The 26,795-nt window shown below is 40.6% G+C and overlaps 1 protein-coding gene across 4 annotated transcripts in view; it reads left to right on the plus strand.

Moving 5' to 3' along the window:
* Positions 1–4,427: 4,427 nt before the first annotated feature.
* The window catches only part of acap1 (ArfGAP with coiled-coil, ankyrin repeat and PH domains 1), a 30,048-nt gene continuing 7,680 nt past the window's right edge, over positions 4,428–26,795 (plus strand). For 2 of the 4 annotated variants that reach the window (XM_088348719.1, XM_088348721.1), the window contains exons 1-17: positions 4,428–4,745; positions 15,298–15,355; positions 16,331–16,450; positions 16,513–16,566; positions 18,353–18,411; positions 18,479–18,662; positions 18,735–18,779; positions 20,687–20,782; positions 23,793–23,867; positions 24,266–24,378; positions 24,442–24,493; positions 24,573–24,673; positions 24,737–24,848; positions 25,909–26,093; positions 26,155–26,319; positions 26,467–26,675; positions 26,742–26,789. In XM_088348719.1, coding sequence (XP_088204845.1) covers positions 4,693–4,745; positions 15,298–15,355; positions 16,331–16,450; positions 16,513–16,566; positions 18,353–18,411; positions 18,479–18,662; positions 18,735–18,779; positions 20,687–20,782; positions 23,793–23,867; positions 24,266–24,378; positions 24,442–24,493; positions 24,573–24,673; positions 24,737–24,848; positions 25,909–26,093; positions 26,155–26,319; positions 26,467–26,675; positions 26,742–26,789 — 1,729 coding nt within the window. In that variant the 5' untranslated portion in view covers positions 4,428–4,692. The remainder of the gene's footprint in view (positions 4,746–15,297; positions 15,356–16,330; positions 16,451–16,512; positions 16,567–18,352; positions 18,412–18,478; positions 18,663–18,734; positions 18,780–20,686; positions 20,783–23,792; positions 23,868–24,265; positions 24,379–24,441; positions 24,494–24,572; positions 24,674–24,736; positions 24,849–25,908; positions 26,094–26,154; positions 26,320–26,466; positions 26,676–26,741; positions 26,790–26,795) is intronic. The other 2 variants (XM_088348720.1, XM_088348722.1) reach the window with 2 other exon arrangements.

Consider the following 26,795-nt stretch of genomic DNA (forward strand, 5'->3'; position numbering starts at 1 on the left):
GATTAACTGGAATGCCGAATACCTGAGTAAACCATGATAACTGGAGTGGAAATGGTAAGTGTAAGTTTGTTACTACTGCTGCTAGCTAGTAAATCTTTTAGTATTATAATCTATTACAACAATAATAATAATGTCATTATTAACATTAGTATTATGAATAAAGTGTTTTATATAATACTGTATACATTTACTAACAATAATACATTACAATATTGTTAATAATAATTATTCTGCTTGTCTATACTTTGTGCTTATTTGAGATGTTGCGATCTACGATCTTTTTCTGTCACAATGCATTCCCCAGAAGTTTGAGCACCATGACTGATGGCAGGAGGCACTGGAGTGGACGGCAGTGGAATAAGCAGTTGAATTGAAACAAATAATAATAACCACGACGGAAGAATGTGACTACAACTTGTTACACTGGGGATTTCTTGCTGTGCATTGGGCTGTGGTAACCGGCAAGGTTCTAAGCCCAATTTAGCATTTATCTGATCCCTTTTGATGAACACAAAAGACTGCATGCATATCTCCAATCAGGCGGAAGGACAGGCAGACCTCAAAGTACTCAAGGATTTGCAGTGAGCAATTTTTACTGTTTGTTTGATCTATTTCCGAGCAATTTTATATTAAGTAGATACAAGTGTTGTGCCTAATTTCACTCCCCTTCACGTAAAATACTATAAAAACGTGTGTCGCGATCGTAGTCCTTATAATGTTTTACGAAGGAAAATTGCATAGTGTGATTTAAAAAAAAAAAAAAAAACGTGGAGCGAGATTCTACCGGGCAGTGGGAATTGGGCACATAAACGTGTCACAAGAAACTCTATGTAGCTATCAATAAGTTAGCAAGTTCTACTGTAACTAAAATAAAAATGATAAACAATTCGTGCAGCTTTTCGCTACTGTTTATTTGAGATTTAATGGCACCCTGGATAAAACAAATTAGCATACACAGCTCTTGTTAGTGTTTTACCGTTGCCAATATGAGGTGCCTCCCTATCAGCGCAGCAACACGTACCAGTAAGAACTGGTAAGCATCCAGACTTACACACTATTTTATATCAGCACTGGTGTATGTGGATACTTCACTAACAATATAGTGGTACAAATCGTGTGGACCAAAGTCAGACAGACTGGAGCATTTGGTTAGATGTGTGAATATGTCAGGAGGAAGACGGTAGCTAGCCTTGGTAATGCTATCCTCAGTGCAAAACCCCTGCACATACAAGATTTATAATCACGTAAAAAAAATGTTTGTGTATACAAGAGGCAGAAGTTCTGTACGTTTTTGATCATTTTGATAATTTCATGATGTAACACGCTCACAATGACCACAAATTATAAAAACACTTTGTTCTATCAATTTAGACAACAAAATAATTCAAGAAAAATTATAAAAATAAAAAAACAAAAAATAGAGGGAGAGAGAGATAGAGAGAGAGAGAAAATAAGGGCGGCACCCCGGATGAGTGGTTTGCGCTTCTGCGGGCACAGTTTTGAGGTCATAGGATCAAAACCACTAACCAGCCTTTCTGTGTGGAGTTTGTATGTTCTCCACGTGCTTATGTGAGTTTTCCTCCCACCATTCCAAAAACATGCATGTCAGGTTGCATGGCCGGTCCAAATTGTTCCTAGATGTCTGTCCCTGTGTGCCCTGCAACTGGCTGGCAACCAGTTTAGGGTGTCCCCTGCCCACTGCCCAAAGGTAGCTGGGATAAATATGGATAGTTTTTTTTTATATGGCTTTTGACTGAATTTAGTTTTTAATGTCTAATATATTACTGTAACACATTTACATTTCATTACATTTTTATGTTTTGTTCAGCAGTTTTTTAATTTATATTTCTATATATCAATGTTTCCTCATCTGGGGGGTCCACACTGTTAAAGTTTAGTTTGATGGCTGAAAATTTTGAGACCAATTGTTGCCATTTCTATCTGTGTGGATAAGGCTCCCTCAGATACCTTTCCTTGTATGGTTAGTCTGTGCCTTGCTCAGATCACATTTTATTTATCTTACAATTTTTGTCTTTATTGTATTTTAAACCTCGTGTGTGTTTGTGTATACTGAGTTGGGTGGCAGCAACTAAAGAGGTTGAGCAATTGTCCTAGGATCAAGAGGTCGCAGGTTCAATTCTCGGCTCCACTTAGTTTAATGTTTTAGTGTAGTTGGGCAGGACACTGAACCCCAAATGCCCCTGATAAGCAAGGCTGACTCTGCTATCATTGTTTGAGTGTGTGTGTGTGTGTGTGTGTGTGTGTGTGTGTGTGTGTGTGTGTGTGTAAATGGGTAAATTCTGAAGTGTATTGTAAAGCGATTTAAAGGTCCCCAGTGACTATAATATAGAGCTTTATATAGAGTCTATATAAATGCAGTCAATATACCATTCTCCATTTATTGGGTAGGGACAGATGGGGAAAAATATTGTCTTATTGTACGCTGAACGGTTTTGTACAGCACTTTCAGTGGTAATTTATTTTTTTGCGACATATGATTTTAATTTGATTGATTTGAATGGTCAACTATTAAAAAAAAACCTCGACTGATCAGGGCGCGACACTAGCCGGAATCCCTGCTTACTTCCTCCGAAACAAAAACAATAAACCGGAAATACATACTTTGGAACAAAATCAAATATGTATTTTGTTTTTATAACGGAGAAAGTGCGCAAACATGTGTACAAATGGGATTTAAAATCACCAAAAAGCAGAAATTGTGTTTTTGTTTCCAAGAGGCAGACATTCTGTACGGTTTTCATTATTTTTCATCGTGTCATGTTGTAACATGCTTCCAGTCACGTGATTTTTCGACACGATGCCTAGGAAATTGAAGAACTCTTAAAAACGACTTCCAGAGTTTTTAAAAATACATTTCGATGCAGCATTATTTTCGACCCAATTAAAATATATATATATATTTAGTCAACGCCACGTTGCGCATCACTTTAATTCAAAGGGCGTAATCAACCCGTTTTTGGGGCTTAAGCACCCCGAAGAATTAAAGGATTTTTAAAGCTCTCTTTTCCTTAATAAAGAAAAGGATAGGCTTATATATAATGAAATACCTTAGATTAAAAATGTTAACAACACAGCAACAGAAATACCCCACTTCCTTGAAATGGTTCACTCCATTTGATTCCTAGCACCCCCCCCCCCCCTCTTGCTCCTCTATCGGAATTATGATGTGTTGAATACAAAGCATCACTGTCTAATAAGTTCCATGCTTATTATTATGTATGTGTATAGTGTATGTGAGCGTACTCTATTAGAAATAAATGAATATAAACTTGGCATGGCTTCGTAATAGTTATTCTGCTAACCACAAAGTGTAATGTGATGCTCGCAAAACACTACTGAACAGTGTCCAATGATCCTAAATCCCTTTAAAGGTTTCATAAATGTGAATTTCCCTTCGGGGATGAACGAAGTATCTATCTATCTATCTATATTTGGGGGCAGCGAGGCGGCGCAGTGGTTAGCACGTGTGCGGCACAGTTCTAAGGTCTTGGGCTACCGGACTTCCTGTGCGGAGTTTGTATGTTCTCCCCGTGCTTGCGTGGGTTTCTTCCGGGCACTCCGGTTTCCTCCCACATTCCAAAGACATGCATTTCAGGTGGATTGGCCGGTCCAAATTGTCCCTAGGTGTGAATGAGCGAGCAAGTTGTCTGTCCCTGTGTGCCCTGCGATTGGCTGGCAACCAGTTAAGAGTGTCCTCTGCCCGATGATTGCTGGGAGTGGCTCCAGCACCCCCACGACCCTACTGAGGATAAGCGGTGCAGTTGATGAGATGAGATGAGGTGTCATATTTGACCACAAGATGGTACCGTCTTGTCCAATGAGAATGAAAACCAGTACCAAATGAGCACAGCGTAGCAGCAAGATGCCAGACTAACAAGATGGCGACTACTACGTATGGATTCCGCTCTGTAAACGAAACAACTATTTTATATTTTCGTTTATTGTTTGATACATGAACATCCATTGCAGTTCGGTCACCCTGGAAGGGGGATCCCCTCGTGTGCGGTCCCTTCTAAAGGTTTCTTCATTTTCCTCATGTTGAGGTTGTGAGTTTTTCCTTTCCCTTGGGTAGGTTTTAGATCAGGGGATGGTGTCATAATAGTCTGTAGCTTGCAATAGTCTGTGGGCTTTGCAGCCCTTTGAGACTCCTTATGATTAAGGGGTGTACAAATAAACATGACTTGACTTGAGAAGTTTTATATAAAAGCAGTCAATTTACCATATTTATGCCTATTATTAAAATTAAGTTTTTTTACTGAATTGAAAATGTAAAAAAAGTAACGAGACAGACTCTGAAGCTTAAATCGCCTCTGCTCTAATTTCTTGTCATATTAATTTTTTTCATGAAAACAGACAGTTGGAGTCACGTGACTAATTTAATTCCGGTACGTGTTTTTTCTTTTTTTTTTCTTCAGTGTGCAACTTTAGTGTGGGTGTCGTGGTATGTTGCGTGGAAAGAAACCGGTTGTCAGTCTGTCGGACAAGAAAAACACACCCAAACGTTTGTGCATCTTAGCGCCAATGACGTGTTAAACGTTTCTGGAGCTGCTGGAGGCGCAACCTCCATTTATTCGACAATCCCGACATCGCCGCGACATGACAACCTAAAAGCAAGCTGAATTTGGAGTGTTTTTTTTTTCCTCGAAGGGTTGTGTCCTCACGAAAGGGATTATGACGATTAAAGTGGACTTTGAAGAGTGCTTGAAAGACTCCCCGCGCTTCAGGTAACCCTTTTCACCCTGTGGTACGAAATAGCATTGAATGTGAATATTAGCTGAAGAGTCGCTTCCAGAATTTTTGTATAGGGGTGGCCAGATTGGGCCACTTGAAATCCGTAGGTGGCGCCACAAAATGAAAAGCCACAATTTCGGGTTATTGAAGAATGTCATGGGGGAACTATCAGAAAGAGTTAAGAACACGGCTACTGATATACATCCGTGTATTGTGTAATATTTAATGTAACTAATGATTTAATGTGCATTGTGGGTGTCCGCCGATCCTTAAAAAGTCTTAAGAGGCATTTATTCTTTATCTAAAAATAAAGCCATAATTGTCGTTAAAATGCCTTAAATACAGTGTCCGCAAGTCTTAAAAATATGAGCACATTAATTTACTTATACTTGTTTGTGTCATGATTACTCGTTGCACTTACCTGTGCTTGCTCGTTGACACCAGCTGCTGCTCGTTACCCGATTGGTTCCCCCTCTTATTTAAGCTCAGTGCTCTCACTCGCCCTTGGTCAGTCCGTCAGCGAAGCTCTGTTTACACAAGGCAAGCATTTTGACTCTGACTCCCGTCTGTCCCATTTTGTCACCCGTTATCCACTCGTCTGATCCTGATTTCCCCGTTTTGACTCCGGCTACGATCCGTTTTCTGACCCCGACCACGTTCTGAACTCCCGTCCCGACTAACGACCCGTTTTTGACCCCAACCACGCTCTGCTCTACCGTCCCGGCTAACGACTCGTTTTTTTCCTGTTTAACCACGATACGATCTCCCGCTCCGGAAGATCCACTTCCGCATTCCGAACACGTGAACGGCTTGCTTCCCTCGCCCAGCGAGCACCGGATCGCTGCTGCTGGTTTTTCCTCTATATCTCAAACTTGTGAGCAAACGTTACGGATCTTGGTCCTCCTCCTGTCCTGGTCTCGACAGTTTGAGATTAAAAGATTTAGTAACTTTTGTCTTTCTTAATAATTCACAGATTTACTTCTGTGGGAGGGCGGCATGGCGACTGAGTGGTTAGCGTCACCGTGGTACAGTTCTGAGGTGATGGGATCAAACCTTCCTGTGTGGAGTTTGCATGTTCTCCCCGTGCCTGCGCGGGTTTCCTCCGGGCACTTCGGTTTCCTCCCACTTTCCAAAAACATGCATGTCAGGTTAATTGGCCGGTTTCAATTGTCCCTAGGTGTGAATGAGCGAGCGAATTGTCTGTCCCTGTGTGCCCTGCGACTGGCTGGCAACCAGTTCAGGTTGTCCCCTGCCCACTGCCTGAAGACGGCTGGGATGGGATCCTGCACCCCCGCGACCCTACTGAGGATAAGCGGATAATGGATGGATGGACTTTTGTGGTAATATCGTGTGACCACATTTACAGAACTATCAAAACGGTGATGTAGAATCAGTCGGTTCTTTCAGAGTAGACTTATGTCTTAGGTCTACCCTCAAGTATAGCCATTTCGGACAGAGACGTTTACTTTGGACCATGGGAAACAATACATACAGGACTGTCTCAGAAAATTAGAATATTGTGATAAAGTTCTTTATTTTCTGTAATGCAATTAGAAAAACAAAAATGTCATACATTCTGGATTAATTACACATCAACTGAACTATTTCAAGCCTTTTATTATTTGAATATTGCTGATTTTGGCTTACAGCTGAAAAAAACTCAAAAATCCTATCTCAAAATATTAGAATACTTCCTCAGACCAAGTAAAAAAATAATTTTATAACAGCAAAACTAAATCAAACATTTGAAAAGGTCCATTGATGCACTCAGTACTTGGTTGGGAATCCTTTTGCACGGATTACTGCATCAATCCGGCGTGGCATGGAGGCAATCAGCCTGTGGCATTGCTGAGGTGTTATTGATGCCCAGGATGCTTCGATAGCGGCCTTCAGCTCATTTGCATTTGTAGGTCTGGTGTCTTTCATCTTCTTCTTAACTATACCTCACAAATTCTCGATGGGGTTCAGGTCAGGGGAATTAGCAGGCCAATCAAGGACAGTGATGCCATGGTCAGTGCACCAGTTACTGGTGGTTTTGGCACTGTGGGCAGGTGCCAGATCATGCTGGAGAATGAAATCCTCATCTCCATAGAGCTTTTCAGCAGATGGAAGCATGTAGTGCTCTAAAATCTCTTGGTACACAGTTGCATTTACTCTGGACTTGATGAAACACAGTGGACCAACACCAGTAGCTGACATGGCTCCCCAAACCATTGCTGACTGTGGGAACTTCACATTGGATTTCAAGCAACTTGGATTTTGCTCCTCTCCAGCCTTTTTCCAGACTCTGGCGCCTTGACTTCCAAATGAAATGCAAAACTTGCTTTCGTCTGAAAAGAGGACTTTGGACCACTCTGCAACTGTCCGGTGCTTCTTCTCCATAGCCCAAGTCAGACGCTTCTTCCGTTGTCTTGAGTTCAGAAGTGGCTTGACCATGGGAATACGGCTATTGTAGCCTATTTCCCGGACACGTCTGTGAACTGTGGCTTTTGATACCTGGACTCCAGCTTCAGCCCACTATCTTTGAAGCACCCCCAAATTCTGGAAGCGGCTCTTCTTCACAATTTTGTTAAGGCTCCGGTCATCTCTCTTGGTTGTGCAGCGTTTCCGGCCACATTTTTCCCTTCCAACAGACTTTTTGTGGATATGCTTTGAAACTGCACTCTGTGAACAGCCTGCTCTTTGAGAAATTTCTTTTTGTGTCTTACCCTCCTGATGGAGGGTATCAATGATGGTCCTCTGGACAGCAGTCAGATCAGCAGTCTTCCCCATACTTGTGATTTAGTTTACTGAACCAAGCTGAGTGTTTTTAAGGCTCAGGAAACCCTCGCAAGGTGTTTCGAGTTAATTAGATGATTCAGGTGATTAGTTGAATAGCCTACTTGTATACTTTTTCATGATATTCTAATATTTTGAGATAGGATTTTTGAGTTTTCTTAAGCTGTAAGCCAAATTCAGCAATATTCAAATAATAAAAGGCTTGAAATAGTTCAGTTGATGTGTAATGAATCCAGAATGTTTGACATTTTTGTTTTTTTTAATTGCATTACAGAAAATAAAGAACTTTATCACAATATTCTAATTTTCTGAGACAGTCCTGTATAAGATGAGTGGCGAACAAACGTTTTTCGCCATGGCTAAAAGTCGTGCCAGGTAATGTGTACAAGGCACGATTTATTGTGTGCAAGAAACATTTGTTTTGTTTGTTATAATTGTGGGTTTTTTTTTCAACTTGGTCTTAGATTTGATTACGAAATACATTAAAAAGTATTTAAATGTCTTGAATTTAACTTGCCGTAAGCTGTAGGAACCCTGGCATAGACCACAACTGTCCAGTCGATATTTTGAGTTCTGCAACAATTCTGTTTTTATTGTGTTATGAGGCACTGGCGCCACCAGGCTGTACTTGCCCAAGACACACCACCGAAAATGGTGCTGGTTAAGGGATGCAACCAACTACAGTATGTTTTGCATGTATGTATGCATTAGGTGTACATTTAACAAAACAAAACATTGACAGGATGGTGGCAGATACGCATAAAAGCAAATACAGAGACGATCATATCTTAACTTGATATTTCCCAACGCAATGTTAATGTGACACAAAAATAATTATAATTATTATAAATAATATTTTTGAATGGACAGTGGGGTGTGGAGCTGGCCAACCATGGCCACCCCCTGGTGGTGCAACTTCTTCACTCAGGGGCGGGTTTACGTTCAGAGCGTCTGGCTGGTTTAATTTTCTTTTTTCATTTCTCTTAAAGGGACAGTGTGTTCATATTTATTGGCTTCTAGTTGTACAGAATCGTTTCATTCAGTAAAAAAAAAACAATAGTTGCCGCTATGTTTGTATGGCAACTTGCTGCTACGTTGTGCTCTGTGGCACCGATCTTTGTTCGCAATAGACAAATCGGTGCCCTCTAGTGGTTAAATACTACACACCCGGGCTTTAAAGTGACTTAAGATCATTCAACACTGTTCAGAAGTGTCACTTTCCATTACACCAGGGGTCTCCATCCTTTTTTTAGATGAGACCTTATTTTTTGTTACTCATTAACGAAAAGGGCACCTCAGTTTTAAATGCATTTCTGAAATAACAACTGGTCATTAGCTCAATAGGCGGCATTAGCTCAGGAGGTAGAGCGCTCGTCTTGGGATCAAGAGATCGCAGGTTCGAATCCCGGCTCCCCTGTGTTACATGTCGAAGTGTCCTTGGGTAAGACACTGAACCCCTAATGCCCCCAATAAGCAGGTTGTCGCCTTGCATGTCTGCACAGCCGCTATTAGTGTGTGAGTGTGTGTGAATGGGTAAATGTGAAGCACATTGTAAAGCGCTTTGGGAAGTCTTCATTGACTTGAAAAGCGCTATATAAAATGCAGATAATTTCATTTCATCATGGTATTACTATATTGTTACTATGCTATTACCAGTTTTTATTATTAAAAGTAGTGTTAAACAGACGGAACCACAAACATTTTTTTTACAAGAAAATCACAATGACCCAGCACAAGTGAGCCATTTTCAGAAAAGGTCCGCAGGCACCCCGGTGCCCTAGGGCACCACATTGGTGACCGCTACATTACACTTTGTGGTTAGCAGAATTACCATTGCTACAATTCAATCCAACTAAAATTAGGGTGTCTATCTGCTAATGATAACAAAGTTATGGTATTGGGTGATGAAATAGTTGTTTAACATAATCACTGTATAACATACTCACACAGTAAGCCACACCGGATCCTCCAAGGACTCCGCTGCTGTGCCTTGGCTCAAAAAAGGTTAGAAACTACTGAGTGCACTGAGATGTGTTTTGGGGCCGAAATGCGTGCGTGTATGTGTTTGTGTGAGATTAAGTACAGTTGAAAAATATGCATGTTAAGACATTCACTGGCTTTATGTTAATGAAACTGATGTTGCAAGCTCATGCGCAGTGTTTGAATGTTCCCTGGAACAGCCAGAATTTCAATGTTGTGCCCTGCAGCTGATTAGCTGCAGAGGTATGTAGAGTAGACAAATTTGTTCATTAGGCAAAAGTACTGTTACTTCAAAATAACGAGTCAAGTAGAAGTAAAACGTAGTCATCCAAATAATTACTTGAGTAAAATTAAAAAGTACTTGGTGAAAAAAAACTACTCAAGTATTGATAACTGTAGCAAAATCTGATTTATTGATAGTTTTTAACAACCATTCATTCAGATCATCAAATCATCAAAGTCCATCCAATCAACAACAAATTACATTTAATTGAAAAATGCATCATAATAGTAAAGGGAAAATCAAGTACTTTAACGAACAAAATAATAATAATAGTATAAAAAATGTTTTTAAGCACAAGTAGTGTATGTAAAGCCTTAGTAGTTTTTTTTTAAAGGCTCTGCAGGCAGAACACCTATCTAGCCCAGGGGTTGGCAACCCAAAATGTTGGACCAAAGAAAAAAAATTGTCAGCTGCTTGAAAAATTAAAAGCCTTATCTAAGCCTTATAGTGAACACAACACATGCTGCATGTAGCTATATTAGCCTACTATTAAAATGACTTAGTTGGATGCAGCACATCTTGTGGAGAATGACGTGACAACTCTGCTGTATGAAACTGCCTCAAGTTTTCCTATGTTACTGTTTTAATGAATTATGAAATCTTTGTTCTCAAATTTAATTTTAAAAAATCCAATTTTGATGTCATTTTTATTTTGAGGATTGGAAAAAACAACAACAAAACTGCATATTGTGGCCTTTGTCTGGGCAACAATGACAGCACAATAAATCACAGCATGTATTTATAAAAATAAAAAAAGCAACCTTTTGAAAATAGATAAAGTAAAGAAAAATCACATTAATACAGTTATTTATTACTGTTGGAAGGGAGGCCTTGAGTCTTATACCATCACATTCACATTGACCAAGAGGAAGGCCACGATTGACGTGGATGGATAGTTGTTATGAGTGCTCTGCAGGAAAGAGGTCTGAATATAATAGAAGCTAGAGCTCTTGTTGCTGATAGGAATGAGTGGAGAGTTGTTGTGAAAGGATAGTGGGATGTTTGGACGCGTTCTAAGGGATGGGCAGGGCATCCGTATGATGCGGCAGAGCTAAACCAGTGAAAGCTGTTGGGCCCTGCTGCTGAACAGAAGAGTGTTGTGTCACCCTGACCCGAGTGACATGGCCGCTTTCTTGGGTGCTGTTTCATCTGGAGGGATGAAAGCATGACCAACTTGGATGCCGAAGTGCTTAACTTGTTTGGGCATTTGCGTTGGTCATGGTCCAAAAACTTTGTGCGTGTGTTTTTTTTTCTATTTTTTCCCCTTTTTATCTTTTTATTTTTTAATTTTCTTTACTTTTATTTATTTTTGTGTGTTGTCTTGCTGTCGGTCACCCCGTTTGAGGGATATGACCAGGATGGATGGATAGATAGATAGATCTTTGGGGTCCATGGCAGATTACACACACACACACACACACACACACACACATGCCTGTTTGCTACCTGTAAGGTTCCTTTAAAAGGGGCGGGGTTTGGGTCATTCAGCCCTCAATGAGAGCCCTTTACTCACGGGACACAAGAGAGAAGAAGATAAGACAAAAACAAGCAAAAAAGGATGCACGTATTAATTTAAGTAATAGGTTAAATGTAGCATGACGTAGAGAAGTAAGAGTACCCTCGAGCTCCATGGCCGGTCACACACATGCCGGTTTGTTTATAAAAAAAAAAACACCTGCTTGGCACGTGACACTGCCTCTGTCTTGGGGTGAAGTGAAGAGAACAAGCAAGGAGAAACGCGCATGCTTACGAGGACAGGATTTAAATTACAGGTTCAATGTAGCAGAGTACAGTTTCACCTTCACAAATCTAGGTAAATAAAAATAGAAAAGTATAGTGATTCAAAAACACTTCCAGAAGTGCAAAATATCCCAAAACTCACTCAAGTAAATGTCACAGAGTAATTATAACTTGTTACTACCCACCTCTTGAACAACAGGCCTCTATCACTCTACGCAAACATACACAGTTTATCAGCATAAAGAATTAAATTGGAAAAAATGATATTAAAACAAAAAACTACAAAGGGATGTGAAGTTTAGTGTGTCTATGGTCACCTTGCTTTTTGTGACCTTCAAAAAAGTGCATCCTCGTGTAGCGAGGTGACAGTTGAGGTGAAAGGGAAGGAAGTGAGAAGTACTGCAGGAAGTGTGAAACTTCTCTTTGGTGTCACTGGTGCTTACACAAGGAAGAAGATACCGTACAACGCACATGTCATATTTCCCCACTTTGTACTTCCTCTGTGTTTACCTGCACAATGGACAAGCGCGGCCCTGACTCATCGCTTTGATTGCAGTGACCTGCTGTGAGGTTTGTGAGTGGCGAGGCAACAGTCAGATTTATAAATGAACGGACATATATCTTGTTCATCATTTGATTAGTTGAGCAAAAAAGAACTTTAGCATGTAAAAAAAACTTCTAGTGGCTTATAAATAAACTCTATTTGCTGCTCCTTCTGAACAAAAGCATTGATAGCTAATCCTCCGTTATTTAAAAAATGCCCATAGAATGAAAACAAAATACTTTAAATACACGATGGCTCGGCTTGCTGATAGCTTGCTATACCGATCACAAATTCTATTGTTTAAGGCTGATGTGTGCTTTGGTGTGTGTGTGTGATTAAGAAATCGCATAAAAAGTGGGGTTAATTTCTTTTACGGAATATCAGTGGGAGACTGATATATTAGCTCTTATCATAACCTTAGTTTGTCAATGAAGTGTTTGTGTTTGTGATTGAGAAAGAGCATACAAAGCACGCTAAAGTGAAAGGCAGAGTGATTGGCTGTTACCATAATATTAGTTTGTCAATCTGGGTCTAAAACAAAAGTGCCCACACTTTTCAATTCGCAAGCCCCGTTGAAATTTCGATACACTGATTGTCTTAAGCTAACTTAACTCATGTTGTTTTTTTTTTTACATTTTTATTTATTTATTGTTATATCAAAACCGGGGAGCTATTTTAAGTTTTTGTTTACCTTTTATATGAGTTTCTGCTAAACCCAATTTAAAATTCCTACACTGTTAGTTTTTGGTGTCAGTGAAATATTAGTCATGATAGTTCTGTTGAAATTCTAATGTATTTACTTCTAAAGGTTTCAGAGAGTTATTAAAGTTTTATTTGAATCGCTAACAAATATTATTTGTTTCTTTTTGCATTATTAACTTTCTTACACCGATTTTTAAAATTTTACAGCAAATGAATATTGTATTCAAGTGTCTGTCATCAGCCTCCTCTTAATACTTAGAATCTGTATCGGGATTGGCCCTGAAAAACCCATATCGGTCAATCCTTAATATTGATTGCATCAGTCCATGTATGTTAAAAGTATAAAAATCTGTGATTTTGAAAAAAATCCCCAAATTGTTAAATTAGTAAAAAAAACGTAAACACTCAATAAATAAAACATTTGAATGTAGTTTTAATTATACATTTCCATGATGATGGCTGAAGCATAACTTTACTCTCCTCCCCTTACTGCACATCACTTGGCAGAGAGGGTTGAGGACTAAACGACTTGTAAAATGTGACAAAAAGTGTTTTTGATGTTAGTTTGAAACCTCATTTGTTGGCTCGACCGCTGCATGTGGCACTTGCATGACTCCAGATCCTTATTGACAAACATAGTGTCATGTGGTAGCTCCGTGATGAAGTGCTGCCACCAACTATGAAAATACAATGGTTCTTTATGATCATAATGCCAGAGGTAGGTAGTATTGAGTTATATTCACCCCATAACATTTATTTCAGTAAGTTTTGGGAACTTTTGTTCTTCTGGGAGTATTTTTAAACCACCATACTTTTTACTTATACTTGAGTAGATTTGTGAAGAAGAAAGGGTACTCTTACGCCGCTACATTAGGGACAAATGAACCCGTTACTTACGTAAGTAAACATGACTTGACATTCCTCCTTCGCTTTTTTCTTCCGTGTCCACTGTGAGAGAGCCGATTATGGGGTCCAAGCCCCGTCCCTATTTAAGAGGCAACGTCGCTAGCCAGGCAAACTGGTGTGTGTGTGTGATTCCCCCATAGAACCCAAAGGTAAAAAGATAAATAACTGCACAGAAATCAAACTAAAACCATATTAATGGGATTTTACCTTTTCAAAGGGTTGCTATATGATTGTTATAAATGCATGCTGGGTTTTATTGCATAGTTTTGTTGCCCAGATAAGCTGCACATTGTGAACCTTTGTTGTTGTCATTTTTATTTTACAGATTGGAAAAAATAAACAAATTTTATTTCCTAATTGCATTTCTTTAATTTCATCAAAACAAATAAACGTTCTGTAATTCATAATATAATGACAAAGTTAAACTTGAGGCAGTATTATACACCATAGTATTTACGTCATTCACGTCATTTTGATAGGAGGCCAATATGGATTCATACAGCATGTGTTGTGTTCATTATCAGTCTTAGATAAGGCTTTTCATTTTTTGCAGCTCACAAAAAAATTATTTTTCTTTTATTGGTTCGATATGGCTCACTCAACATTTTGGGTTGCCAACCCTGGGGCTAGCTGTCATGATTACTGTTGTCACTCACCTGTGCGCGCTCACTTTGCGCCAACTGCTGTGGGTTCTGATTGGCTCCCTGTCACTATTTGAACCCAGTCCTGTCTGTCCCATCTTGTCAGTCCGTCTGTGAACCTCAGTGTATACTAGGCAAGCCTTTTTCAACCCTGACTCGCACCTGTCCCGTTTTTGCTCCCGACCACACCTTGCTCTCCCAGTCCCGGCTACCAACCAGTTTTTCCGTCCCTGACACCGGCATCGCTTGCTACGGAAGATCCACTTCCGTGTTCGGATCCCAGTCCGAATCCGAAAGCGACTTTCTTCCCGCGTCCAGCCAACACCGGATCGTGGGCGCAGCCCATCCTCTATCTTTCAATAAAGCTTGTGGTAAACGTCACACAATTGGGTCCTGTTTCCGTTCTGGTCCTGACACTAAGCTGTTGTTTTGCCGAGCCTGTGAAAAAAAGCAGAGCCTGTTAAAAAAAAGTACTAGGCTTTAAATGTGCTACTTCTGCCTTATTTATTTCTTTGATTGATACTATTATTATTTTATTTTTTATTAAAGACACTAAATTTACTTTAATTTTTTTAATTAAATGTGAATTAATGTTGATTGGATGAACTTTGATGATATGGTGATCTGATTAAATGGTTGTTTAAAAATATATCAATAAATATGATGTTGCTACAGTTACGCTGTAATTTTTTTCACCAAGAGCCTTTTTATTTTTATTCTAGTAATTATTTGGATGACTACTTTTTACTTCTGCTTGAGTCACATTATTTAGAAGTAACAGCAGTTTTAATTGAGCACTGTAAATGTTTTGGCTACTCTACCTACCTATCGCACAACACAACACTTTTGCAATCCCGATGCTGTGGGCTGGACATTCACTAAAGTCTGATAGCATTATTACTACTAAGAACTTGCTGGTCAGTTACTGAAATGAAAAAAAAAAATCAAAGTGGCCTTTTTCTTCGTTTCAGAGCAGAAATCGAGGCAGTCCAAACTGACGTGGGAGAACTCGAGACACGATTAGACAAGGTGAGATTCTATCATTTTGGATTCCAGTTGTAAACAAGTTGGCTTTAAGGTCATCAAATTGAAGATTTAAAATGGCAGGGGTATATAAGTGTATTTTCTTAATGAATTGCGTCATGTAGTCGTATTAATAATAATTTTCTTTTTATATTTTCCCAGATTCCAATTTGGGATTTAAAAAAAAATAGAAGGTGTTTTTTGTTTAAGTCCTTTGAGTTTATTATAATGAGTCAGTTTCCGGTGGTAAAAACATGCAGAATTTTGGGGGTTGAAAATGGTGTTAATATTCATAAGTGTGACATTCCAAATAAGTGTATTGAATTTAAAAGAACAATTGGAATTGTTCAAAACACATGTGTCAAACTCATGGTCCGTGGGCCAATTGTGGCCCACCACATCATTTTATTTGGCCAACAAGAGCTTAAACTTTTTAGGAGTCAACAAGTCAAAGGGTCAAACATGCTTTGACCAACAACTCGATCTCCCACAATGCTAGTCGACCATGATACTTGCGAAGTGAGGGCTCAGCACCACTAGACGACACTGTTTTCATATCAATGCCAATGAGTCAAAATGAGAAATAAATGATCCCATAATTACCCAAGATGATTTTGTTTTATTGTTATATTCAATTCATATTGTACACATGTAGCAATTTTTTTTAATGCAGTTACAGTTTGTGACTTGAGTAATAACTAAACTCAGTGTTACAGTGTTTACATGAAGGAGTAGTTGCATTTATGTTACATACCATTCAGTCACATGTATTAACATTCATTAGTTACATCAGGCCATGTGATGATAGCTAATATGCAGATATAGCCCTCAGTGAAAATGAGTTTGACACTTCTGTTCTAAAACGAGTGACTCAAAAAAATTTGATTTTCTGTTTTGGCCCTATCTATCAGTCATGCTGAGACACTTTTTGATTTTGTCTGTTTTTCGCTTACTTGCGTACTGTTGTGTGTTGTTTTGCAGATTGTGAAACAGTGCCAGGCCATGCTAGAGGCCGGTCGAGTCTATTGCTTGAGTGGCAAAATCTTTGTGAGTGGCCTTCAAGATCTCGGACAGCACTGCTCAGGGGACGCCACCACAAAGGTTTGTTCAGGCTTACGGTTTTCCTCTAAATCTGTTACACTCAGCTTTGCATTTTCCTATAGGAATGCTTGAAGATATTTTCAGACAAGTTGTCCCTCATCTTGGATGCACAGGAGGTGAGTTTGTTTGTTTTGTTTTGGCAAATTTCAAGAAAATAGCTCCTCTATAATTGTTGTCTTAGTTCATTTTAGTTACGCAAATTATTATTATAAGATCAATCCGAGAAAAGTAAACCAATTCTCTCTGACCTAACGAAAGTAAAATTAAAAAGTCATAGCCCATTTTATTGTCAATTTTCTGAGATATCCTTGACATACAAGGAATCAAAATTTCGTTTTACACTCTCCCATGTTCAGACATTGAAGACATCCATCCATCCATTATCTGCACCGCTTATCCTCAGTAGGGTCGCGGGGGTGCTGGAGCCCATCCCGGCCATCTTCGGGCAGTGGACAGGGCACACCCTGAACTGGTTGCCAGCCGGTCGCACGGCACACAGAAACAGACAATTCGCTCGCTCATTCAAACCTAGGGACAATTTTGACCGGCCAATTTACCTGACATGCTCGTTTTTGGAATGTGGGAGGAAACTGGAGTGCCCGGAGGAAACTCATGCAAGCACGGGGAGAACATGCAAACTCCGCACAGGAAGGTTGGTAGCTGGATTTGAACCCATTACCTCAGAACTGTGCTGCACACGCGCTAACCACCGCGCCGCCGTGCTGACATTGAAGACAATGAAGTGCAAATGCACACAGTGCTAACCTTAGATAATTCTAAATAAAAGTGTGAGTGACGTCTCTGCTAACAAGTAATACAACAGACACAACATACAGAATTGTGTTCCAAGCAGCAGCAGTAGAAGCAATAATATAAACAAGTGTAAAAATGTAAAAAGGTACAAGGTAAAAAATAGATAAAATATGATTACAATCAGCAGGTGTGTGCAACCTTATATGCAGTCATGAGTGTTCATTTCTTATTGTTTGTTGATAGAGTAGAGTAGTCTCACTGCCTGGTGGATGAAGCTGTTATCGAGCCTAATAGTATGGGAGCGGAGGGTTCGGTTTCTCCTTCCAAAGGGCAGGAGGCTAAATGGACAGTGTGATGGGTGGATTGCATCGTGGCAAGAGGCTTTGTGGGTGATGCGGGTGGTGTAAATGTATTGAAGGCAGGGGAGTGATACCCCAATTATCCTCTTGGCTGTTCTACCAATGCATTGTAGGGTGTTGAAAGGTCGTCAGTGTGCGGGTTATCAAGCTCTCGATATTGATATAGTGCATTTGGCCTAACTCCAACTCACCCGGTAACATTGTTCTTTTGAAATAATAATAACGGGACGGCGAAAGCTTATGCAAAAAAAATGACTACATCTGTAAAGAAAAGTGAAATCGAACAAAACAATTCTCTCTGATGTTGCATGGGGATATGGGTTGTTTATCAATTAATGTATCAGGTTAGCTTTAATTGCCATCAGTGAACATTTCCACAAAAGCAAAACCTTTTTGGACAGGGCTTAAGTTAAAGAAACCAAGCAGCAGAACAACCTCCTTCGAAAACATTGCCCTTGCTTCAGTCTTCTTGAAAATGCATTAGACAAAAATGTGCAGAAAGTATTCATATTGTTTTTCAAAGAAATTAGTGTTGCTATTCATAAAGTTGGCCTCATTATTGGAGGGGAATGCTTAAAAACTGAGCTTGAGCACAACAACCAAGACCATTCTGAGTGAGAACCGTACATTGGGGAATTCTGCACAACTTCAAGCACACGTAAAAATATTCAGCAGCTGGAATCATAAAATTACATTTTGATTGTTTAAGAAAAATATGAGGTTGCAAAAATTGCGTTACGCTGGTTGGAACTTTTAACAAAATCTATGTACACCCTACCTTTCTTTGCAGGAAGTGATTGATATCACACAGACTTCGGTCAAGACCAAGCTCCAGTCTTTCGTGAAAGAGTAAGTGACCAGAAGAGTTGCAAGTTTGAGTAGAAATCGTGAATTTTGCTGTCCAAACATGCGGCAGGGATGTGCGGCGCTTTAAGGATGCTCGCAAAGAGTTTGAGCGAAGCAGCGAATCCTTAGATGGGGCCCTAGCCAGAAATGCCCAGGCACCTCGTGGGAAGCCCCACGAGGGGGAAGAAGCCGGCAATGCGCTCCTCCACGCTCGCCGGGCTTTCAGGGCCAGCGCCCTGGACTACGTCCTGGAGGTATACTCTCTTCTTCAATTGGACCGTCAACTATGAATGTTAGTTTTAGCGCTGTTTGTCGTTTTGCTGCAGATAAACATCATTGAGGCCAAGAAGAAGACAGAACTGTTGATGGCCGTGAGTGGAGCCTTAATCAATCAATTGTACTGACAAATTTAGAGCTTAATTCTAAAAATCTTGGAAATAACAGACTTTGTTGATGAAATTCCTCTAGTCCAGTGGTCCTAAAATAGTGCAGACCCCCCTTTGTAGGGGGTAAGGGGTGGCGAGGGGTCGTGGACGCGTTTGACTTTGGGGAACGTTTTCTTAACTTTCCTAGATTAAAGTAATAATTGAGAAGCACTGCACTAGTACTACAACTTCAATATGTAGTAAACTCTTCGCAAATTTAATTAAATAAAAATTCCATCACATCTTCATCATTTTTGTGAATTTAGTCTTTAAAGGTTGGGTGCGTTGTTTGGGATGTCTTTAAAAAGTTTAATGTTCAATATTTTCTCTATATGTGTCAAACAGTTCAAAGACCCTTTATGCTTTATTTTCCATTGCGCTTTAGGTTCGAGTAAAGGGGGCTGGGGTGAGTGCTGGAGAGAGACGTCAAATGTCTGTCCCTGCAGGTTTTTGTTTTCATTTCTATTTGTTTTTGGAGCATACAAATAGTGAAAGTAAAAACAGGACTGCTTCTAGTGGTGTCCAAAAGCCAACCTAAACCCCCAAAGAGATATTGTATTGTATTGTATTTATTTATTCAGCCAGTATAAACCATAAACATGATATATACAAGAAATCATTTGACACGTAAACACTCAATAATGATAAAATAATAGATTTAAAAGAATAGAGTATAAAAATATATTGTAGTGTATAATACAAGGTAATTATATAGAATAGTTTAAAAAGAAATAATATGTAAATAACAAGACTAGAGTAGAATAGGTTGGAGGAACGCCGTTGGCATAATAATACTATACATAATAACCTAAATCAATTCCCGTTGAACATAAGGATAGCGGAAGGGTAAAAACTCTCTTTAAGACGCGAAGTCTTGCTCGCAATGGAGCGAAGACGGCGACCTGACGGCAGGTAATGAAAGTACCTGCGAGCAGGGTGACTGGGATCGTCTATAATTTTTAGTGTCCGTTTTCTAGTTCGATCGATGTTGATACTTTGCAGGGACGGAAGGCCAGTACCTATTATTCCCTCTGCCGTCCTCACTACTGATTCCTTCTTTGACAATTCTTTCTGATTGACGCGACCAAACCAAACTGTGATTGACCTAGTTAAAACGGATTCAATGATAGCACGATAAAAATTGACTATAATGGATTGACGGACTCCGAATGATTTGAGTTGACGAAGGAAGTAGAGCATTTGTCTGGCTGACTTTAGAATATCAGTAGCATTGACGGTCCATGTGAGGTCAGCTTGACAAATAAGTACCCAGAAACTAGAATCAATGGACCAGTTCTACCTCACTACCATTAATTGACAGTGGCACATGCGTGGAAGGCTTTGTACGGAAATCCATTATCATCTCCTTAGTTTTACCTACATTCAATAACAGATTACTCTCATGACACCAGGTGGAAAGTGAATCAATTTCTGCTCTGTATTCAGTTTCATCTCTATTTGAAATAAAGCCAGTAACAGTGGTGTCGTCTGCATATTTAGCGTGAATGGTCAGAATTGGGTTTACAATCATGTGTGAATAGGGAAAACAAAGTTGGATTAAAAAAGTAGAAGAAAGGTTTATTCAAGCGCGTCGAAGAAATGCTTGTATTTGTACATAAATAATGAACTGGCTGCCTACGGCTGCAATCATAGATAGATAGTTTATTCATCCCCGTAACTTTAACTTTAAGCCAGGAGATAGCGGCAGAGGGTAACAAAGTTTTTAAATCCCGCACCCCACCTTTAAAATTTGGGAATGCACAACACATATTGGGTAATATCCCCAAACAGCTCAGTTTGGGGTTCCCCCTTCTTGTTTTTTGCTGAAAATGTTCTAACTGTCCCCCTGCCAGATGTTGTCACTGATGGATGCTCAGGCCCAGATGTTCCAGAACGTCCACCAGTCCTTGTCACAGCTGGATCAATATCGGCAAAAGCTCAGCCAGGAGGTAGCGGTCTTCCTCACGATGACATTTAATTATAAATTCAATCTCTTGTATATAAATCTTTGAGTCTTGATGACTTTATTACCCCTTAGATGCATGACCCAGCTGTATATAAATTGTTCCATGAGTGGTGCTGAAAAATGAATGGCCAAAAAAATAAAAATACCACTGGCATCATGTCATAAACATGTTTTGTTTGGAATACCTGGAATATTACAATATTACAACATTTAGTAATTGTAAAGATGTTTAAGAATGAAAACCCATGGGGTCATGCATCCAAGGGTTAATTAATATTACAACTTGATTTCAAACTTAATTCTCGTAATTTTACGGCCTTAAAATCTGGAAAATGTGGCTTTTCATCCTAAAAGTACACCACTTTTTTCTTATAAATGTGCAGCTCAATTCACATCACCTGCAATTAATTTGGAAAGTATATCGCCAATAAATAAAAGTATAAAGCTTTCCACTAATCTCCAAATCAAATTCACATATTAGAACTTTTTTTTCGAGATTGTTTAAAATAAGCTACTGTATAGACATTAACTTAAATCTCAAAAGTACATACATTCATATAAAAAAAACATTCAACTTTGTTCTTGTAATAGTAAAACTCATTGATTGTTGATAAAACAAAGGGTAGTTCTGAAAATATCGATCGAAAAGGAGTATCTGTTTGCATGACTTGACCCTTTAACAACAATATGATTGCCTCTAAGCTTGACATTTGACTCCTATCAAAGATGCTGTCCTTGTGACTCAAGCGACTGTCTGGCTGCTCTGGGCTATTCTTCATTGTCCATTACAGAACTTTTACTGTTCCAGAAAGCCATGTGCAGACAAGAAACTCTGCCACTGCAACCCAACGTGTGCAGGAAATGTCAAACGACAACAGGAAATAGTTCTCGTGTCACACTGCGACTGTTTCAAAAGAGCGGAAATGGAATCCTCTGCTGCAGGGTTCTTATTACTACGTCTAATTGCATCACATGATAAATGTATCGTCGCTGTCATGAGAAAAACACTAACTTCCAAATTTATCAAAACACTTTTATTCAGAAAAAAAAAACATTTTGGGGGAAATTTTTAAGCAACAATACATTTCAATGGATCGTTGGGGAACAATTTGGATCAGGGGTTCGGGAACATATGGCTCTTTTCACGAGTACCGTATTTTCCGCACTATAAGGCGCACCGGGTTATAGGGCGCACCCCGAAAAAATTGTTTTTGGTCCTATTTTTGACATACATAAGACGCACCGGATTATAAGGCGCTACAATGGGAACGTCGACAAAACAGTCAGATAGTTCTGTCCAACTTATTACCCCCTTAACATTCCGAAAGCTTGCAAAGACGCAAAGACGTGTCGAGAACACGTGCGGATGCGGTGTCCGTACGATGTCACTCAAATGCATTGTTCCATCATTCGGAAGGTTAAAGTCTTGGGATTCAAGAAATGCCAACCTACCTTAGTTTCGCTCGCAACTTTACTGTATATATGACAATAAACACTTGGAATTGAGTTTAATTTAAAAATAGACACTCCATTCATTATCTGCACCGCTTATCACAGAAACATCGATTTCAGTCTGAAACAAGATACAGGGATAATTTATATAGCCAGAGTAGCTCACCGAAGTCGTGGTCCTCTAATATTCGTGAGTTTAGTTAATCCAGGAGAATAAAATATTTACAAATACAAAATAGTAAAAAAATGCTTTCCGTATGCCGTCAGCCACGTGCTATACGCACTCATCTTTTTCGGCCAATTGCAGGCTTTGTTTTGCCGTTTAAGCCAATGCCAGCCTGTAAATGATAAAAAGGATCCGCCCCTTGACCTCCGAATAACTTTAGCCAATAGTGATCCATTCAAATGATGATTGACACATTGGTTAGCCAATGAAACGCCGGTAAATAAATCCCAGCATACACCGCGGACTACTTGGCGTTTGGGGGAAAATCTAGTCGCGGCTGCAAGTTAGTTGCAAGACTTTGCGAATTAATTTTGTTCCATAAATAAGGTGCACTGTATTATAAGGCGCATGGTCAGCTTTTGAAAAAAATAAAGGCTTTTAGGTGCGCCTTACAGTGCGGAAAATACGGTACATGTATGTATGGATGGGAGATAAAATGATTCTGCAGTTTGAGGTGCAGTTTCAGGTTTACTTCGGGCAGGGTCCCTCAAATCAAGTGTGCACTTCAGCGCCCAAGTACGTGTGGTGCTGAAGCGCGCCCTTCGGCCGCAAAGCGCACAATTTGGTGCCGGAGTATGCGTGTGTAGCACAGAATTGTGTTGCTCAAGTAAGAGTACTATTACTTCAGAATGATATTCTCATCTCATCTCATTAGCCGTACCGCTTATCCTCATTAGGGTCGCGGGGGCTGGAGCCCATCCCAGCCATCTCCGGGCAGTGGGCAGGGGACACCCTGAACTGGTTGCCAGCCAATCGCAGGGCACACGGGGACAGACAACTCACTCGCTCATTCACACCTAGGGACAATTTGGACCGGCCAATTCACCTGAAATGTATGTTTTTGGAATGTGGGAGGAAACCGGAGTGCCCGGAGGAAACCCACGCAAGCACGAGGAGAACATACAAACTCCGCACAGGAAGTCTGGAGCTGGATTTGAACCCACGCAGGAGGTTCCCATGACATGAACTGTGCCGCACAAGCGCTAACCACTGCGCTGCCGTGCTGCCCCAGAATGATATTACTCAAGTAAAAGTAAAATTAGTCATCCAAATATTTACCTGGGTAAAGTGCATGCTGTGCAGTTCATCCGTGAGGAAAAAGAAGAAGAAAAAAAAAAGAAAAACGGCGAGAGAGAGAGAGAGAAGCCTGTTCCGGCCCGACTTAATGATTGACTTTCTATATCTGTACCCAAAATTCGGGCCGCGTACGAGCCCGGGCCCAAGATCTTACCTCTAATTAGGAGTAACAAGACAAACAACCTCATTGTAATCAAGTACATTTGGGTAGATCATCTTTTTGTTGCATTTTCTACAGCATACACAGTTGGTCCTGAATAGTGCACGAGAAAAAAGGGACATGGAGCAAAGACACGTCGCCATCAAAAACAAGGTTAGCAGCAGCTACTCGGCTATGATTGCAGCCCACATGATTGATTACCATTCTCATACCAAGAGCTCTTATTTCAAAGCAGGCATCACAAATATGACATTTTGACCACTTTCAATTATCACACAACATTCCCAAGATCGTGCATGTTTATACATTTGCCTTCCACATCATCAACCGGTTACAAGTATTCAGCTTTTACATGTCCACTATTGGAACATTTTCAGCATCAGTTGACAGTTAATGTAGCTACCTTCTTTTTGCTTTCCTCGTTTTCCATCCACAAACTCCACACTGATTATTTTTTTGGTCGTAACTTCAGTAACATCGTGCGTCACCCTGTCAGAATTTCCATGACTTGTGTAGTTTGCGCAGACGGAGACAGATTGCTGCTTTTGCAGGGGGTCTCCTACGACGACTCGATGATGGACTTCAATCCGGACGCAGGTGATGGGGTTGCCATGGAAGGGCACCTCTACAAAAGGGCCAGCAACGCCTTCAAGACCTGGAGCAGGTTCAGGCAAAATAACGACCCACGAATGCTATTTCTTCGAGTTCTCATGCTTTTCTTCCTCAGGCGCTGGTTCTCCATTCAGAAAAATCAGCTGGTGTATAAGAAGAAATTTAAGGTTCAGGCGGCAGAAGAAAAGGCAAAATATCGCCAAATTAATCCTGTGGCATATTTTAACGTGTCATATGCGTCATCAGGAACTGCCCACCGTGGTTGTGGATGACTTGCGCCTTTGCACGGTGAAGCCCAACGGTGAGAACGAGAGGCGGTTCTGCTTCGAAGTGGTCTCCCCGGCCAAGTAAGTAAAGGCAACTGCACGCCGCAGTCCCGGTGGATTACTGGTGCCCTGACACTGGCGTAGAAGCTGTCTGTTGCAGGCGGACTCTGAGAGGCAGCAGCAGGCGTGGATCAGTGCTGTGCAGAGCAGCATTGCCTCCGCCTTCCAGGAGCGCACCGAGGCCCGACTCAGCCCGGTGAGACGACATACACATTCCTTTGGTCAGGCCAGGGGTGTCAGGAACCTATGGCTCGCGAGCCAGGTGTAGCCTTTTCTCTAGTATGTATTGCTTCGAGATAAAAGGCTACTGATTCTTTTTTTTTTTTTTGAGTGTTCCAATCATGATAAACTCAAAATCAAGCTTGGTGCATGTGCAAAGCCGAAGCAACATTGGATAGCACAACTCTTTGTTCCGATATATAAGAGGCACAGTTTTAAATACAGTTTATAATCAAAGTTGTCCCACCAACAGACCTGTTTTGGCTGTGCATAGCTAAGGAATCCTTTTTATGGAAGCTCTTTAAATAATTTATGTTCACTGTTGAAAGACTGTATGATAAAAACCCTCATTAAATGGTAAATGGTCTGCATTTATATAGTACTTATTAAGGCAATGAAGACCTCCCAAAGTGCTTTACAATGTGCTTCACACTTACCCATTCACACACACACACACACACACCAATATTATCCTCCTGTAAACACCCCAAAACACTAGCCAAGCACACAGAGCAATTTGATTGAGTGAGCAGTAGGGGTGGGCGGATATCTGCCCTCAAAAAACGCTCCCTCTTTCACTCGACCGCGCCCTTTGTGCTGGAGGGAAACACATCCATAAAGATTTCGTTTGCACTTTATGTGACAATTTTTACAAAAAGTACTCTGCTTGCTCCTTGTTTCTAAACCATTATTCACTGAAAAAAGAAAGGTCAAAATGAGCCACAACAATCTTAAGTCTCCCTGGAAGGGAGACCAGTTTAAAGTGGTATGTTTGTTTAATATGTGACACAGGCTCTGGCATTATCATTTTATAAATGTCATCAAAACAGTTAACGTCACACAGTGAACTAAAATGCGCTGAAAAAATAACTTTTGTCTGGAGAGTGGGTTTGGCAGTTTTGCTGAATTTTGTATTCAAACATATTTGGTATGGCTCTCTCCAAAAAGAAAAGATTTTGCTATTATGGCTCTTAGGGTCAAAAAGCTTTCCGACCCCTGCACTAGTTCCCCGTCAGATGTACGCTTGTATTCTGCAGCGGCCAGGCTCTCTGCCAGCAGACAGCCCCCTGGCCCATCGAGAAGACGGGGGCGTCGAGGCCTTGGAGGCGATCGGAGCTGTGGCCGGGAACAGAGAATGCTGCGACTGCGGGGCGCCGGGTCCCGACTGGGCTTCCATCAACCTAGGCGTCACACTATGCATAATGTGCTCGGGGATACACAGGTAGCTGTTGCCGCCAGTCTTCTCATGTGGTGACTGTCCCACCTGAACCTCTCTCTTGTAGGAGCCTCGGGGTCCATTTCTCCAAAGTGCGTTCTCTCACTCTGGATTCTTGGGAGCCAGAACTTATTAAGTTGATGTGTGAATTGGGCAACAACGTCATCAATGGAATCTATGAGGCTCGCATTGATGAGATAACCCTCAAGAAGCCCCTGGCATCAAGTCCTCGGTAAGATCAGCTCTCGCTTAAGGGTTGTTTGCTTTGCTGACTCAGCCGCCAGGTTTGACCCTCACATTCCTTTTGATAGAAAATATTTGAGAAGCTTTAGCCCAAATTTATCATGATTAAACTCAGAACCATTTCCTCTTCCATAAGGTCTGACAAGGAGGCCTGGATCCATTCCAAATATGTGGGAAAAAAGTTCATTCACAAGCTGCCAGAGACAGGTCGAAACGCGCTGCAGAAGCATTCAGGGGCTAAGAGGATCAGTACATCCACGCTGGACCGCGGCGTGCCCAAACCACCGCCCAAGCCCAAACCAAGCCGAAGCACGCTGCCTAAATCTGCGAATGCGGCCTCGCAAGGTAACATGCAAAGATGTCCATGTTAGACATGCGTCTGCTCACAGGTCTTTTTTTCTCCACCCACAGTTTTAGGCCCCGGTGAAGTCCGCAAGAACACCGTGAGCACCCAAATAGGTTAGA

This window comes from Urocampus carinirostris, chromosome 11, assembly GCF_059441175.1.
Source record: "Urocampus carinirostris isolate Australia breed hairy pipefish chromosome 11, RoL_Ucar_1.0, whole genome shotgun sequence".
NCBI classification, from domain to species: Eukaryota; Metazoa; Chordata; class Actinopteri; order Syngnathiformes; family Syngnathidae; genus Urocampus; species Urocampus carinirostris.